At 61.6% G+C, this 16,539-nt stretch overlaps 1 protein-coding gene across 1 annotated transcript; it reads left to right on the top strand.

Annotated features, from left to right (window-relative positions):
- Positions 1-1,481: 1,481 nt before the first annotated feature.
- Positions 1,482-10,688, top strand: Ccnd2 (cyclin D2). Its single transcript, XM_070006030.1, has 5 exons — positions 1,482-1,509; positions 3,011-3,226; positions 4,923-5,082; positions 8,849-8,997; positions 10,319-10,688. The coding sequence occupies exons 1-5, from the start codon at positions 1,501-1,503 to the stop codon at positions 10,466-10,468; spliced, it is 684 nt and encodes a 227-aa protein (XP_069862131.1). The 5' UTR covers positions 1,482-1,500; the 3' UTR covers positions 10,469-10,688.
- Positions 10,689-16,539: the final 5,851 nt, after the last annotated feature.

Genomic DNA, 16,539 nt, shown 5'->3' with positions numbered 1-16,539 from the left:
AGACACGCATGTGCAGACACACAGATACAGACACGCATGTGCACAGACACAGACACACAGACACGCACGCACAGACACACACAGGTGCAGACCCAGCGAACCCCGACCCCGACCCCAACGACCCCAACCATACTGACCCCGACCCCACACCCCGACCCCCCACCGGCACCGACACCCCCACCGTCGCCCCCCCCTCGCCCCGGCCGGTTCTGAACCATGGGCGGTGGAAGAAACCTCGGGATCCACGTGGTGGAGATTGTGGGATTTTTGTGTTTGGGGCCTGGAGAGAGAGAGAGACAGACAGACAGACACAGAGACAGACAGAGAGACAGAGAGAAAGAGACAGACAGAAAGAGACAGACACAGAGACAGACACAGAGACAGACAGAAAGAGACAGACAGAAAGAGACAGACAGAAAGAGACAGACAAAAAGAGACAGACAGAAAGAGACAGATAGACAGAGACAGAGAGAAAGAGAGACAGAGACAGAGACAGACAGAAAGAGACAGACAGAAAGAGACAGACAGAAAGAGACAGACAGAAAGAGACAGACAAAAAGAGACAGACAGAAAGAGACAGATAGACAGAGACAGAGAGAAAGAGAGACAGAGACAGAGAGACAGATAGACAGACAGAGACAGACAAAGAGACAGATAGACAGACAGAGCGCAGGGCGGGCGGGAGGACTCCTGGGCGGCGGGGGTTTGCGGTCCCGCAGGGGATGGGATGGGGGGTCCCCCACCCCCCGCCTTTGAAGGAGGTGGGGCAGCAGCTGGGGCTGAAGAGCTAGGAGGAGGGAGAGGGGGGCGGGGCGGGGCCTGGGCGGGGCGGAGCCGGGAGGGGAGGAGCCTGGGTGGGCGGAGGGCGGAGCCGGGAGGGGGAGGAGCCTGGGCGGGGCGGGGGCGGAGCCGGGAGGGGCGGAGCCTGGGCGGGGCGGGGGCGGAGCCGGGAGGGGGAGGAGCCTGGGCGGGGCGGGGGCGGAGCCGGGAGGGGGAGGAGCCTGGGCGGGGCGGGGGCGGAGCCGGGAGGGGGAGGAGCCTGGGCGGGGCGGGGGCGGATCCTGGGCGGGGCGGATCCTGGGCGGGGCCGGGCCGGGAGGGGCGGAGCCTGGGCGGGGCGGGGGCCGGGTCCGGGAGGGGCGGAGCCTGGGCGGGGCGGGGGGAGGCGCGGGGGAGGCGTCTAACTCCCGCCGGCCGCGTCCCGCTCTCAGAGCGAGGGGAGCGGAGCTGGGGAGCGGAGCTGGGGACGGAGCGCGGGGCGAGATCGAGGCGCGCAGGGCGGACGGGGTCGGGGTCGGGGTCGGAGGTCGGGGGTCGGGGACCCCGCGCCCGGGGATGGAGCTGCTGCGCGGGCCGGGGCCGGGGCGCGCGTGCGCGGAGGGGCCGCTGGCGGAGCGCGCGCTGCGGAACCTGCTGTCGGCCGAGGAGCGCTGCCTGCCGCCCCGCGCCCGCGCGCCCCGCGCCCTCCGCCCGCACGCGCGCCGCGCCCTGGCCGCCTGGATGCTCGAGGTACGGGGCGGGGGCCCGGCCCGGGACCGGGGGGGGGACTGGGGGGACCCCGGCCCGGGATCGGGGGGGACCCCGGCCCGAGATCGGGGGGACTGGGGGACCCCGGACCGAGATCGGGGGGACTGGGGGGACCCCGGACCGGGATCGGGGGGCGGCCTGGGGGGACCCCGGCCCGGGATCGGTGGGGACCCCGGACCGAGATGGGGGGGCCCGGCCCGAGATCCGAGAGGACCTGGGGGACCCCGATCCGAGATCCGGGGGGGACCTCGACCCGAGATCCGGGGGGACTGGGGGGACCCCGGCCTGAGATCCAGGGGGGACTGGGGGGACCCCGGCCCGAGATCCGAGAGGACCTGGGGGACCCCGACCCGAGATCTGGGAGGGACCCCGGCCTGAGATTCGGGGGGGACTGGGGGGACCCCGGCCCGAGATCCGGGAGGGACCCCGGCCCGAGATCCGGGGGGACTGAGGGGACCCCGGCCTGAGATCCAGGGGGGACTGGGGGGACCCCGACCCGAGATCGGGGGACCCCGGGGGTTACCCCTCCCGCAGACCCCTCGTCTGGCCTCTCAGGCCCCTCCCCCACGAGGCCGCGCCTGGGGGGACCCCTCCCCGCCCCTTCCCGGCCGCCCCCCCAAGCACCCCATCACCCCATTATCCCCGGCCCGCACCCCCGAGCTCGTGCCGTGCGGCTCCCCAAGATCGTCAGCTTGGAGATGGGGGAGACGATGGGGGACCCCCAAACCAGAGATCCCCGGCGCCCCTTTCTGGGGGCCCCCCAACCTCTCGCCCGGAGATCGGGGCCCTGCACTCAGCTCTGCCCGTCTGGGCGGAGGCTCCCCCCACGGTGCGGGGCGCCCCAGGGCCGGACGCTGGCGGGGAGCGGGGTCCCCCTTGGGGTTTTCAGGCCCGAGTGGCGTCGGGGGGCATTTCCTCGATTTGGGGTTATGGTTTTAAAACTGGGTCTCCCCCACGTGCTTGCTCTCCTCCCTTCCCCCCTGTCTGCACCCTGCACCCCCAAATCCTCCCCCTAGGCCGCGGGGGCTCCCTCTGGCATGGTCTGCAATGACAGAACAGGGTCTGGGGGTTCGAGGGAGACCAAGACACCCTCCCCGGGCCCCCCCGAATATTTTCTGTTGACTTGTTGGAAAAGATGACAAAATCCCCCCCCCAAATCCACAAATTCAGAGCATGGCGGGGCCTGGAGCCTGGGGGGGGCGGGGTGAGGGGGAACCCCGGGTTTGGGAGCCTGAGGGTCCCCCCTACTTTGAGATCTCCCAGTGAGAAATCACAGGCCCCCAGGAAGAGCTGGGTGCACGCATGCACCCCCACTTTTCTCCCCTTTAGAGTCCTGCGTTCTGCTCCCCTTCTCCCCCCCAAAAAATAAAACCCCCCAAACTTGTTCATTAAGTGATGCGAGATTATGATTAGCAGGTAGGAATCCTTCCAGCGTGTTTCGGGGGCTGTGTTCACCCCTTGGCGCGTCCCCCGTCCCCCCCAGGTCTGTGAGGAGCAGAAGTGCGAGGAAGAGGTCTTCTCCTTGGCCATGAACTACCTGGACCGCTTCCTGGCGGGGGTCCCCACCCTCAAGACCCACCTGCAGCTGCTGGGGGCCGTCTGTATGTTCCTGGCCTCCAAGCTAAAGGAGAGCAGCCCGCTGACGGCCCAGAAGCTGTGTGTCTACACCGACAACGCCGTGACCCCCCACGAACTCCTGGTAAGGACCTCGGCCTCCAGCCTCGGGCCTCCCTCCCCCGGCCTCCCCGCTCCCCCCCCTCCTCCAGCCTGCCCTTACCACACCCCTCCTCCCTGGCTGTGCACCCCCCACATCTCCACACACCAGACCCAGGGCCATTCCCAGAGCAGAGCTGACCTGCCAAGCAAGGTGGACGCTCTCCTCAGAGCCCCCAAAGTGGCCGCCACCGTGAACCCCCTTTGCGGACCCACACCGGCCCCCCGACGTTAATAGTAGATGATCATTAAAGATACCCACGTGATCGATTTGGGAGCCATGTCAAAAATGAGGGCATTTTGTTTTTTAATAATCGAGGCATCTAAGGCCTAGATTCCTAACTTAGGTGGGGACCCCAAGGGGGGAAGAAGGGGGTTCTTGGTCCCCCCAGGAATGGGGGGGAGGGAGTTCAGGAATCTTCCCCCCCCCACTATTCTTAACTTTCTTTGTTAACTTTTTGTGCAGGATGCATGGTGGTAGTTTTCCTAATCTTCAAAGGCTTTGCACCCCTCTTTGCTTAGTAGGAAGACCCCCCTTTTCCCTTCACACACACACTCATGTGCCTCAGTTTCTTGACCTGCGCTTTGTGATACCTGGGCATGCGCTGCCCTCTGGTGGTGGCCGTGCGCATGGCCGCGGGGCGGGAGGTCCGGGCCTGGGAAGTTCAGCTCTGAACCCCTTGCCAGGTTTCTGGGCTTTTCTAGTTGGTTCTGAGACCCGCAGATTCTTCCCATCCCCTCAGGAAAAGGTGCTTGCCTGCTTGCTTCTGGAAAGATCCCTGCCAGGGCCGGCTTGGGAAACGCTCCCATTCCAGCCATCTTTGAAGATGCTGGAATGTTCTCAGTCCCTCAAGAGGGAGCCTTTGTTTTGTGTTTTTCTAAACCGGGGCCGACTTCAAAGTTGGTGCAGAAAGAAAAATTCAAGCTGGGCACAGTGGCTCCCGCCTGTCATCCCAGCTACTCAGGAGGCTGAGGTCTGAGGATCGCGGTTCAAGGCCAGCCCGGGCAGGAAAGTCTGTGAGACTCTCATCTCCCAGGAACCACCAGAAAACCAGAAGTGGCGCTGTGGCTCAAGCGGTAGAGCGCCCGCCTTGAGCTGAAGAGCTGAGGGACAGCGCCCAGGCCCCGAGTTCAAGTCCCACAATCGAACCCCCACCCTCACCCCAAATGGTTGAGCACCAGCCTTGACTGAAAAAGCAAAACAGGAGTTCAGGGCCCTGAGTTCAGGCCTAGAGAAGGTGGTGGAGGTTCAGGCAGAAGCAAACTTGAATCCTTTGGAAGTATAAGAGAGCCCGGGGCCGGGCCCCCCAACCAGCTTCAAAGCTCTCGGGGTACGTGGGTGCGATCCATCTACTGAGAGCCCCAACAATTGATCTGGGTCTCAAGTCCCAGCTGAACCCTGGATCAACAGTGTGTGCCGGTCCTGGGGCTTGAACTCTGCTCAAGGCTGATGGTGCTCTACCCCTTGAGCCACACCTCCACTTGGGGCTTTTTGCTCGTTAGCTGGAGATCAGAGTCTCACCGAGGTGTTTGTCCCCTGGGGGGGCGGTCTGGCTGGCTTCGCGTCTCCATCCTCAGATCTCGGGCTTTGGAGCAGAGCGGCTGGGATTACAGGCGTGCGGGCCCGGCGCCCGGCCAGAGGGGGGTTTTCAGGTTGGCATTCTCCCCGTCTCTATGCCCAGGAGTGGGAGCTGGTGGTGCTGGGAAAGCTGAAGTGGAACCTGGCGGCTGTCACCCCGCACGACTTCGTGGAGCACATTCTCCGGAAGCTTCCCCAGCAGCCTGAGACGCTGCCGCGCATCCGCAAGCACGCGCAGACCTTCATCGCGCTGTGTGCCACGGGTGAGGCCCACCGGCTTCGGCTGAGAGCGTGGGGGTCGGCGGGGGGGGGAGCAGAGTCGGGGGGGGCCGAGAACCCCGGGTTTCACTCCCGGATTCTGTGTGCGTTCACTTGTTACCGTCCTGGGACTTGAACTCAGGGCCTGGGCGCCGTCCCTGAGCTCCTCCACTCCAGGCTGGCGCTCTACCTCCTGAGCCACACGGCTGCATTTTTGGCTTTATTATTATTATTGTCGTCGTCGTTGTTGTTTGGTGGTGGTTCGTGGGAGATCAGAGTCTCAGGGACTTTCCTGCCCGGGCTGGCTTTGAACCGCGATCCTCAGCCTCCTGAGTGGCTGGGATGACAGGCGTGGCCACCGCTCAGCTCGTGGGTGGTTGGGGGGGACCGCGGTGGTGATGGGGGGGAGGCGTGTCTTTAAGAAAATGGGGGCTGGGCAGGTGGCTCCGGGGTACAGTGTTCGCCTCGCACGCAGGAAGCCCTGGGTTCGATTCCTCAGCACCACAGACACAGGAAAAGCCGGACGTGGTGCTGTGGCTCAAGTGGTAGAGCGCCCGCCTTGGGCCAGAGAAGCGCAGGGACAGCGCCCAGGCCCTGAGTTCAAGTCCCGGGACTGGAAAGCAAACGCAAAAACGCTGTCCATTCTGGGAGCAGCCAGGACCGGGGTGCATTTTCCTGATCAACCACAGCTGGCAGCGTCCCCCCCAGAACAAGGGTCTGACCAGTGCGCCCCCTAACCCCCCTACCTCCCCCAACCCCCCCCAACACCCCAACCCCCCCAACCCCACCCAACCCCCCCAACCCTACTCAACCTCCCAACCCCCCCAACACCCCAACCCCCCAACCTCCCCAACCCCACCCAACCCCCCCAACCCTCCCCAACCCCCCCAACCCCCTCAACCTCCCAATCCCCCCAACACCCCAACCTCCCCAACCCCACCCAACCCCCCCAACCCCCCAACCCTACCCAACCCCACCCAACCCCCTCAACCTCCCAACCCCCTCAACCTCCCAACCCCCCCAACCCCCCCCAACCCCCCCAACCCCCCGACCCCCTCAACCCCCCAACCCCACCCAACACCCCAACCCCCAACCTCCCCAACCCCACCCAACCCCCCCAACCCTACTCAACCCCCCAACCCCCTCAATCTCCCAACCCCCTCAACCTCCCAACCCCCCCCCAACCCCCCCAACCCCCCCCAACCCCCCCAACCCCCCCAACCCCCTCAACCTCCCAACCCCCTCAACTCCCAACCCCCCCAACCCCCCCAACCCCCTCAACCCCCCAACCCCCCCAACCCCACCCAACCCCCCCAACCCCACCCAATCCCCCCAACCCCCTCAACCCCCCAACCCCCCCAACCCCCTCAACCTCCCAACCCCCTCAACTCCCAACCCCCCCAACCCCCCAACCCCCCCAACCCCACCCAACCCCCCCAACCCCACCCAACCCCCCCAACCCCACCCAACCCCCCCAACCCCACCCAATCCCCCCAACCCCCTCAACCCCCCAACCCCCCAATCCCCCAACCCCCCCAACCCCCTCAACCTCCCAACCCCCTCAACTCCCAACCCCCCCAACCCCCCAACCCCCCCAACCCCACCCAACCCCCCCAACCCCACCCAATCCCCCCAACCCCCTCAACCTCCCAACCCCCCCAACACCCCCAACCCCCCCAACCCCCCCAGCCCCCCAGCCCCCCCAACCCCCCCAACCCCCTCAACCTCCCAATCCCCCCAACACCCCAACCTCCCCAACCCCACCCAACCCCCCCAACCCCCCCAACCCTACCCAACCCCACCCAACCCCCTCAACCTCCCAACCCCCTCAACCTCCCAACCCCCCCGACCCCCTCAACCCCCCAACCCCACCCAACACCCCAACCCCCAACCTCCCCAACCCCACCCAACCCCCCCAACCCTACTCAACCCCCCCAACCCCCTCAATCTCCCAACCCCCTCAACCTCCCAACCCCCCCAACCCCCCCAACCCCCTCAACCCCCCAACCCCCCCAACCCCCTCAACCTCCCAACCCCCTCAACTCCCAACCCCCCCAACCCCCCAACCCCCCCAACCTCCCCAACCCCCCCAACCCCACCCAACCCCCCCAACCCCACCCAACCCCCCCAACCCCACCCAACCCCCCCAACCCCACCCAATCCCCCCAACCCCCTCAACCTCCCAACCCCCCCAACACCCCCAACCCCCCCAACCCCCCCAGCCCCCCAGCCCCCCCTACCCCCCCAACACCCCCAACACCCCCAATCCCCCAACCCCCCCAACCCCACCCAATCCCCCCAACCCCACCCAATCCCCCCAACCCCCTCAACCTCCCAACCCCCCCAACACCCCCAACCCCCCCAACCCCCCCAGCCCCCCCAGCCCCCCCTACCCCCCCAACACCCCCAACCCCCCCAATCCCCCCAACCCCCTCAACCTCCCAACCCCCCCAACACCCCCAACCCCCCCAACCCCCCCAGCCCCCCCAGCCCCCCCTACCCCCCCAACACCCCCAACCCCCCCAATCCCCCCAACCCCCTCAACCTCCCAACCCCCCCAACACCCCCAACCCCCCCAACCCCCCCAGCCCCCCCAGCCCCCCCTACCCCCCCAACACCCCCAACCCCCCCAATCCCCCCAACCCCCTCAACCTCCCCAACCCCCCCAACACCCCCAACACCCCCCAACCCGCTGCCGGCACCGTTACCCGCCCCCCGGGGCCGTGGGAGCCCCTGACCCCCAGTGCCGCCCAGGGGGGTCATGAGTTCACAGGAAGGAGCAGGAGGTCAGAGACCCCAGCCTGGGGGCCATGAACCCCAGAACCCCAACTCGGGCCTGGACAGGGGACACAATGTTGCTTCTTGTCGGGTCACGGGGTTGCGAGGCCGTGGGGTCACAGGGTCGGAAGTCTGAGTGAGAAATAAACAACCAGGTCACGGGGGTGACCCCACCCACGCTGGGCTGGGAGGGGGCTCCCCCCAGAGGCTGTCCAGAAAACCAGGCTGGAGGGAGGGAGGGAGGGAGGGAGGGAAAGAAAGGAGGGAAGAAGGGAAGAGGGAGGGGAAGGGAGAGGAAGGGGGGGAAGGAGGGGAAGGAAGGGAAGGGAAAATGGAAGGAGGGAAGGAAGGAGGGAAAGAAGGGAGGGAGGGAAAGGAAGACAGGAAGGAGGGAGGGAGGGAAGAGGGAGAGGGAGGGAAGAAAGGAAAAAGGGAAGGTGGAAAGGAAGGAGGAGAGGAAGAAAGAAGGAGGGAAAAAGGAGGGAAGGAAGGAAAGAAAGAGAAGAAGGAAAGAGGGAGGGAAGGGGGGAAGGAGGGAGGGGAGGCGGGCAGGCAGGGTGCTGACGCCCCTCGGACCACCCCACCCCGACCCCAGACCCCAGCGCACCCCGACCCCAGACCCCAGCGCACCCCGCAAACCGTTGGCGCTTTCCAGATGGTTCCTGATGGGATTTCGTACCACCCTGTATCCAGACCGATTGGCCCAGAGAACTCAGGGGGGACGGGGAGGGGGCAGGGCGGGGGGACCCCCAATCCAGAAGGGGAGCGAAGTCTCCGTGGTTACTGGGGACTGGAAACTGGGGCCCTCCCCGGCCATCGGGGGTCACGGCGGCCGCCCCCCCCCATGTGTGAGTCCAGTGACTCACGCCTGTAATCCCAGCTTCCCGGGAGGCCAAGGGCTGAGGATCTCAGCTGGAGGCCAGCGGAGGCCGAGCCCCGCGGCCGGGCCCCACGCCTGACCCGCCCCCTCCCCCCCCCCCCCGTACCCCGCAGACTTCAAGTTCTCCACGTACCTCCCCTCCATGATCGCCACGGGGAGCGTGGCGGCCGCCCTGCGCGGCCTGCAGCAGCAGGAGGAGGAGGAGGAGGAGGAGGCCAGCGCGCTCACCCAGCTGCTGGCCAGGATCACCAACACCGACGTGGTAAGGCCGCCGCCGCCGCCGGCTGGGGGGGGGGACGGGACAGTCCACGTCCAGGAGCTTATGAAGATGCAAAGCCGGGCGCCGGTGCTCACGCCTGTCATCCCAGCTCCTCAGGAGGCTGAGATCCGGAGGATGGCGGTTCGAGGCCAGCCCGGGCAGGAAAGTCCGTGAGACTCTGATCTCCCATAAACCACCACAGAACCAAAGTGGCGCTGTGGCTCAAAGCGGTAGAGCGCCCGCCTTGAGCTGAAGAGCTGAGGGACAGCGCCCAGGCCCCGAGTTCAAGCCCCACAGCCAACAACAAAAGAAAGAAAAACCTGGAACTCTCAAGGAGGGAGGGCCAGAATGCAGCTGGGTTTTAAGCACGTTCTAGAAGCTTCCCCGCAGCTCTCTAGGCTGGGAGTTCACCATCCTAAGAAAGGATAGTGTTCAGTGATTGAATCCTCTTTGTCCCGGCTTCCTTCCTGCCCCTCATGGCCCCAAAGTGGCTGCCAGGCCCCACTGCCCAGCCTCACTCAGGGAAACGGCGAGGTAAACGCTGGCCCTGGGCCGGGGAAGGAGAGCCGGGCAGGCTCTCTGCTGCCTCTTGGGTGGACGGTCCCCCCGCGTGTCAGCCCGCCTTCCTGCCTGCTGTTTTGTTCTGAGAAACTCTGAATAGAGTTTCTGGGCACAGGGACCTTGAATCTGACACACACACACACACACACACACACACACACACACACACACACACACACACACACAAATCCCAGGGAGCCTGTCCCCATTTCATCTCCACATTGCCTTTGTGTCTTTGGCCTGGGCTGGGCCTCCAGCTGCGATCCTCCGGATCTCAGCCTCCTAGGGGCCACAAGGCCCAGAGCTTCTCTTTGCTTTCAATGAGTGGCGCCAGGGATTGTATTTTGATGTGTCTGCACGCCCATCCAATGAATCCTGGTTCACACTTACCCTGTCCAGCGTCCTAGTCATTCTTTTAAGTTATTGTTGTTGTTATTATTATTAGCCATGGCAATTGAACTTGGGGCCTGGGCGCCGTCCCTCAGCTCTTCAGCTCAAGGCTGGTGCTCTACCCCTTGAGCCACAGCGCCACGTCCAGCTTTTTTGGTGGTTCACCAGAGCTAGGATCCTCATGAACTTTCCTGGCTGGCTTCGAACCATGATCCTCACCTCTCAGCCTCCCTGAGTTAGCTGGGGATGGCAGGTGTGAGCGCCGGCGCCCGGCAGCCTTTTTGTTTCTTCGTGTCCACTCTGACCCCTTTGGTCCCCCGGTCTCTGGGCGACCGGCTGACCGCCCCCCTTTCTCTGGACCTTTGTACCCCAGGACTGCCTGAAGGCCTGTCAGGAGCAGATCGAGGCCGTCCTGCTCGACAGCCTGCAGCAGCTCGGCCAGGAACAACGGGAGCCCCCCGAGTCGGAAGTGGAAGCGGACGCAGCCACCACCCCCACGGACGTGAGGGACGTTGACCTGTAGAGTGCCCCCCGCCGCGGAGGAGGGACCCCCGGGCCACCGCCCCGCCTTCCCCCTGCCTCTGTCGGCCTCTTGATGTTCTAGAAGGAAACCTTTCTTCCAAAAAGACAAAACACACACAATGGTCTGCCCTGACGCAGGCGCCATTTCAAGACCGTTTTTTGTGTTGTTAGAAGTCAGAAGAGAAGGCCCCTAAATTTAAAAAGCACTCTCCTCCCCCCCCTCCGTTTGTTGTTGATGGCTCATTTGTAGAAAGAACTTTCTGGAAAGTGACTGGAGTAGGGAGGAAGGACGGACGGACGGATGGATGGATGGATGGATGATGGATGGATGGATGGATGGACGGATGGATGGACAGATGGATGGACGGATGGGCGGACAGATGGATGGATGAGGGATGGATGGATGGATGGATGGATGGATGATGGATGGACGGACAGACAGATGGATGGATGGATGGATGGATGATGGATGGATGGACGGATGGATGGATAATGGATGGATGGATGGACGGACAGATGGATGGATGGATGGATGGATGGACGGACAGATGGATGGATGGATGGATGGATGGACGGACGGATAGATGGATGGATAGATGGACAGACGGATGGATGGATGAATGGATGGATGATGGATGGATGGATGGATGGACGGACGGATGGACAGACGGACGGACGGACGGACGGATGGATGGATGGACGGACGGATGGATGGATGGATGGATGGATGGATGGACGGATGGATGGATGGATGGATGGACGGATGGATGGATGGATGGATGGACGGACGGATGGATGGAAGGGATGTATGATGGATGGACGGACGGATGGATGGATGGACAGATGGACGGACGGATGAATGGATGGACGGGACAGATGGATGGATGGATGGACGGATGGACGGATGGACGGACAGATGGACGGATGGATGGATGGATGGATGGAAGGATTCCTAACAAAAGTAGAAGCAGCAGTCCAGGGGGGCGGGGCTAGGCAGCTGGCAGCGTGGGGATTGGACCGCTGCGTCTGGAGAAGCCCCACCCACCCCACCTTACTGACCCATGGGCTGGTTGCTGGTTGGTTGATGGGCAGGCCGGTTTCCCCGCCCCCAGCCCCCGTGGACCCACTGGTCTGTAGCTCTTGGATAACCATTGTTTGGTGCTTTCTTGGTTTGGATTTGGGGGATACCTTCTGTAAAGGCGAGCCATCTTCTCATCGGAAGACGGGGAGGGAAACCTTGTTGTTGTTGTTGTTTTCTTTTTGTAATTGTTGTTGTTGGTTGTGGGCCTGGGCGCTGTCCCTCAGCTCTTCAGCTCAAGGCGGGCGCTCTACCCCTTGAGCCACAGCGCCACTTCCGGCTTTTTTTCTTTTTGCTTCTGTGGTGCTGAGGAATCGAACCCAGGGCCTCAGGCATGCAAGGCAAGCGCTGTACCACCGAGCCACCTGCCCAGCCCCGAGCCTTTCTTCTGAACAGAAGTCCTTTCCTGTGGGGTTTGGCTTGCTTTCTTCTTGTCGGTGCTCATTTGCAAATCTGGTTCACAGTTCAGCATCGTGATAAACCACGGCACTGGAAAAGCACTTTGAGAGAGAAAGAGAGAAAAATGTCCTCTCCCTGCACCCAGGGGGTGGGGCTGAAATATTGGGGTTCATTTCCTTCCCTTTCCTCTGTATCCTCCCCCATCCCGGCCATCTGGTTGCTTGTTGTCTCCCAGAGAAGGTTCTGGCAGCTAGCTGTCCATCCTAGGGGTAAGGGGCCCCCCCCCATCTGTTGGCTGGGTACTTCCTTTGGAAAGCTCTAGAAGCAAAGCCTGGGGGGGGGGGGGTCGGAGGGGGGGACGTTCAGAGGGTGAAGGGTAGAAATCTCCATCTTTAAATGGTAATTCTCACTAGCCTGGTGTCCTCATTGCTGTTAAAAGTTCGTGGCCAAGTTGCCATTCGACCTTCTGGAAAATTCTCTCTTCCTCCCCCTCTCTTAGAGATACCCATTGAGCCGGGGGGAACTGGTGGCACCCGCCCCTCTTCCCAGCCTCTCAGGAGGCTGAGATCCTCAGGATCGTGGTTCAAAGCCCGCCCCGGAGACTCCTCTCCAGTGAACCAGCAAAAACGCTGGAAGTGAGGCGTGGCTCAAGAAGTAGAGCGCCAGCCTTGAGCCAAGAAAAAAAAAAGGCACATTAAAGCGGAGAGGCCCCGAGTCCAGGCCCAGGCCTGGCTCAAAAAACCAGCCAGGATGTTTGCCTTTTAGAAACGGGGGTACAGTGTCCACCCAGGTCCCTGTGGGAGGGCGGAAGACCGGGAATATCGGGGCTCTTCTTCCTTTTTTGTTTAGTGTATTATTATTGTTGTTGTTGTTGTTGTTGTTATTTGCTACTAAGAAGCTAAGCTCACTGACTGGTTATTCACATTACGGTCCCTGGCTGTAGGATTCACAGTGTGCTGCTGTTTTAGAAGCTTTGGGTTTGGTTTTTTAAATAATATCTTATTTTACTGCCTAAAATCCCGAGGTCTGAGAAGCCGATGCGAATCTCTTTCTTCTGGGAGTCTGTCCATGGTTAGGACTCATTGTTGTTGTTGTTTTCTTTTTATTCTTTTTATTCTTGATTGAATTCTTCAAAGACAGGAGTGGGTTTTGTTTGTTTGCTTGCTTTTTTTTTAACGTTAGGTTTCCTGGTGGGATCAGGAGCTACAGAAAGAAAAATAAGAGTAAGACAGCGCGGGCCATTTTCATTTGTATAACACCTCACGGTCGTCTATACAGCCTGGCCGGCCAGGTGCGGGGTGGGGGGGCTAGACACCCCCAAAGAAGGAAAGGCCCCAGAGGGGTGTTTGACCCCTCCACCCCTTCTAGGATCTGAACTTTCACCTGCGAACTTCACCAGGTTCTTATTTCAATTCTTTATCATAATGGGGAAAAAAATAACATGAACCTGAGAGATCTTCCCTCCCTCCCTCCCTCCCTCCCTCCCTCCCTTCCTCCCACCCTCCCTCCCTCCCTCCCGCCCTCCCTCCCTCCCTCCCTCCGGGACAGCAGCTGGGAAAGTCGATGGATGCTGAGACCTAAAACACCGGCGGGCGCACATGCCTGTAATCCCAGCTCTGGGGGAGGCTGAGAGTTTGAGGCTCGCAGCTCAAGGCCAGGCCAGGTTCGAAAGTCCGGTTGTGGTGAGACGCGATCTCCAGCAGACCACCAAAAAGCAGAAAGCGGAGCCTTGTTTCCCGCGGCAGAGCGCCAGCTTCGAGCGCAAGAAGCTCAGGGCCGGCGCCCAGGCCCTGAGTTCAAGTGCCAGTAACCCCCTTCCTCCCAGCCCCCTCCCCAAATCCTCTTCAGACATGTCTGTGGAGAGGGGGGGGTGAGGGTCCCCCGTCCACACAAACCCAGAGCCCCTGAGAACGGTGTGTCCTCGTGACCCATTTGTGTTAGAGAAGGAAGATTCGCACACACTCACACACGCACACGCACGTGCACCCAGGTGCTGGAATTTTCCCTGGCCTACGGCTTATGGGGGGCGCAGCAGTACCTTACTGAGATTCGCCCCTTTATCTTGATGGGTGCCTTCCACAAAAGAAGAATTTGGGGGGAAACATTAAATAATAGTTTGCGCTTATTTTCTGTTGGTTTTAGTTTGGGGGCCAATGTTTTGTACCACGAACCTCAGATCTCTCTGTCTCTGTCTCTGTCTCTGTCTCAGCAAACCAGTGTGGTTGGTTTGGACACAAATTAAAACAAACAAAAACTAACCCCAGCACAAGGTTTTTCGGGGCGCGCGGGGAAGATGGTCACACACCCAAATCTGGCCGTGGGCATTTGGACAATAAACTCACTGTGATCTGCGTTTCTCTGCACACAGTCGACGTGATCATTTACTTACGTTTTGGTCGGTGCTGGGGGCTTGACCTCCGGGCCGGGCGCTGTCCTTGAGCTTTTTGCGCTAAGGCTGGCGCTCGACCCCCTGAGCCATGCCTCCGCTTGGGTTTGAGGTCTGCTGGTGGCGCGTGCTGGGGACGGTGGGGTGGGCGGGGAGGGGGGTGGCGGGGGCCGGGTGGGCCGTGTGTTTCCCCCCGCAGGGACGTCGTGGTTTCAAAGCTAGCCTAGGTGGTAAAGCACTCAAGACACGAGGCCCCGAGTTCAAGCCCCAGGACTGGCACCCAAAATAACGGCTGGGAAGCGATGGCTGGAATGGAGGGGACGGTGCTCAGTGAATCATTTCGCTGAAACACCGGGAAAACAAGTCCCTGTGGCCGGGAAACCGGATGGACACAGTTTACCAACTGTGAATTGGCCTTATCGCTTATTCCCTCATTCCTCTGGGGAAGGCCGGATAGAAGTTTCTGGAAGGTTGACTGGTGGCTGGGTCCTGCTCTCTGGAATCAGACCCTCCCCCTCACGCCCGCTCAGATCAACCAGAACGGGAACCCTGAGAACACAGACCAGCTCCCCCCCCGCCCCGCCCCCGGCCTCATGGTCCCACAGAAGCTGCCTGGTCCCCAGCGTCCACCCTGCATCCCACCTGGGCTAGGTGGGTGATCACTGGCTGCACTCCCCGCCACGCCCGCTGGGGGGCGCTGGTGTCACCAGCCCCCCCCCCGCCCCCCCATGAACTTGAGGCGTTGGGCTGGGGGGTGGGGTGAGCCTTTGGGGTGGCCCTGTTTGGGGACAGTCCAGCTCAGAGAGGGTGGGGGGAGGGAGGAGGTCTCCCTCCTCCCCCTCTTCCTCTAGCCTTGGGGTTTGGTTATCAGATAACCAGAATGCTGGCATTCCCTCAGGCACACTCTGAAGCGGGCAGGTAGAACTCATTATGGGCTAGGCTACAGGTTAGCTTTTGGTTTTTATTATTCCTTTTGTTGTTGTTGGTCGCCGTGGGGCTTGAACTCAGGGCCTGGGCGCTGTCCCTCAGCTCTTCAGCTCAAGGCTAGCGCTCTACCTCTGGAGCCACAGCACCACGTCCCGTTTTCTGAGTGGTTCCTTGGAGATGAGAGTCTCACAGACTTTCCTGCCCAGGCTGGCTTTGAACTGTGATCCTCAGATCTCAGCCTCCTGAGTGGCTGGGATGACAGGCGGGAGCCACCCAATTCTGGATTGTAAAAGGCTATCAGAAATGGCTATGGGTATCTAGACTAAAGTTGAAGTGCCCCTCATCCCCTGAAGGATTGTTGGTGAGTAGCTGATTGAACAATGCAGGATTAAACTCCATTGTATGGAAGGTGGCTGAATGGTTTTTGTTTGTTTGGGTTCCTTTTTCTTTCTAGGGCTGGGGTAGAATCCAGAGCCTCCCCCTCGTGCTGGGTAAACTGCTCTACCACAGACCTGAACCCCTTTGCCTGAGGAAGCTTTTAACAAATACATATTTTCTTCTGTCAGTCCTGGGGCTTGAATCCAGGGCCTGGGCGCTGTCCCTGAGCTTCTTTTGCTCAAGGCTGGCGCTCTACCCCTTGAGCCACGGTGCCCCTTCTGGCTTTTTCTGTGTATGTGGTGCTAAGGAATCGAACCTAGGGCCTTATGCACGCTAGGCGATCACTCTACCACCGAGCCACATCCCCAGCCCACCACCAAACGTATTTCTTTGATCGCTTCTCACAGGAACCTGTGTGAGGGTCTAACTCTCTCCCTTCCTCACCTTTCTTTCTTGGTAGCTGGCCGGATCGGTCCCCAAAGTGACCTTAGAAAATAAACCTCCCCTCACTCATCTGACAGCTTCTAACTCTTGGCCTCTGGGCGTCCCCAAGCGTCACTGAGAAGCAGGGAAAGAAGCCAAGAGGCCGGGTATTGATTTCCCCTATCATCCCGCCCCAAGCCTGGCTTAGCTAGGGTGGAACTCCACCCGAGCCCTGGGGGACAGGCAGGGGTTAAACACCCTTCACCTCTGCCCTGAGGCCCTGAGAGACCAGGAAGGAGTTAAAGGCCCTTCACCTCTGCCCTGAGGCCCTGAGAGACCAGGAAGGAGTTAAAGGCCCTTCACCTCTGCCCTGAGGCCCTGAGAGACCAGGAAGGAGTTAAAGGCCCTTCACCTCTGCCCTGAGGCCCTGAGAGACCAGGAAGGAGTTAAAGGCCCTTCACCTCTGCCCTGAGGCCCTGAG

The sequence above is a fragment of the Dipodomys merriami genome, unplaced genomic scaffold (genome assembly GCF_024711535.1).
Source record: "Dipodomys merriami isolate MVZ:Mamm:240054 unplaced genomic scaffold, mDipMer1.0.p SCAF_691, whole genome shotgun sequence".
NCBI classification, from domain to species: Eukaryota; Metazoa; Chordata; class Mammalia; order Rodentia; family Heteromyidae; genus Dipodomys; species Dipodomys merriami.
Note: the sequence above shows the minus strand (reverse complement) of the source record. Positions and strands in the feature narration are given on the sequence as shown.

Excerpts from the sequence above, each read along its gene's own strand:
- Ccnd2 (XM_070006030.1), top strand. Across the intron at positions 3,227-4,922 it reads TGACCCCCCACGAACTCCTG|GAGTGGGAGCTGGTGGTGCT; the intron begins GTAAGGACCTCG and ends CTCTATGCCCAG. Across the intron at positions 5,083-8,848 it reads CATCGCGCTGTGTGCCACGG|ACTTCAAGTTCTCCACGTAC; the intron begins GTGAGGCCCACC and ends CGTACCCCGCAG.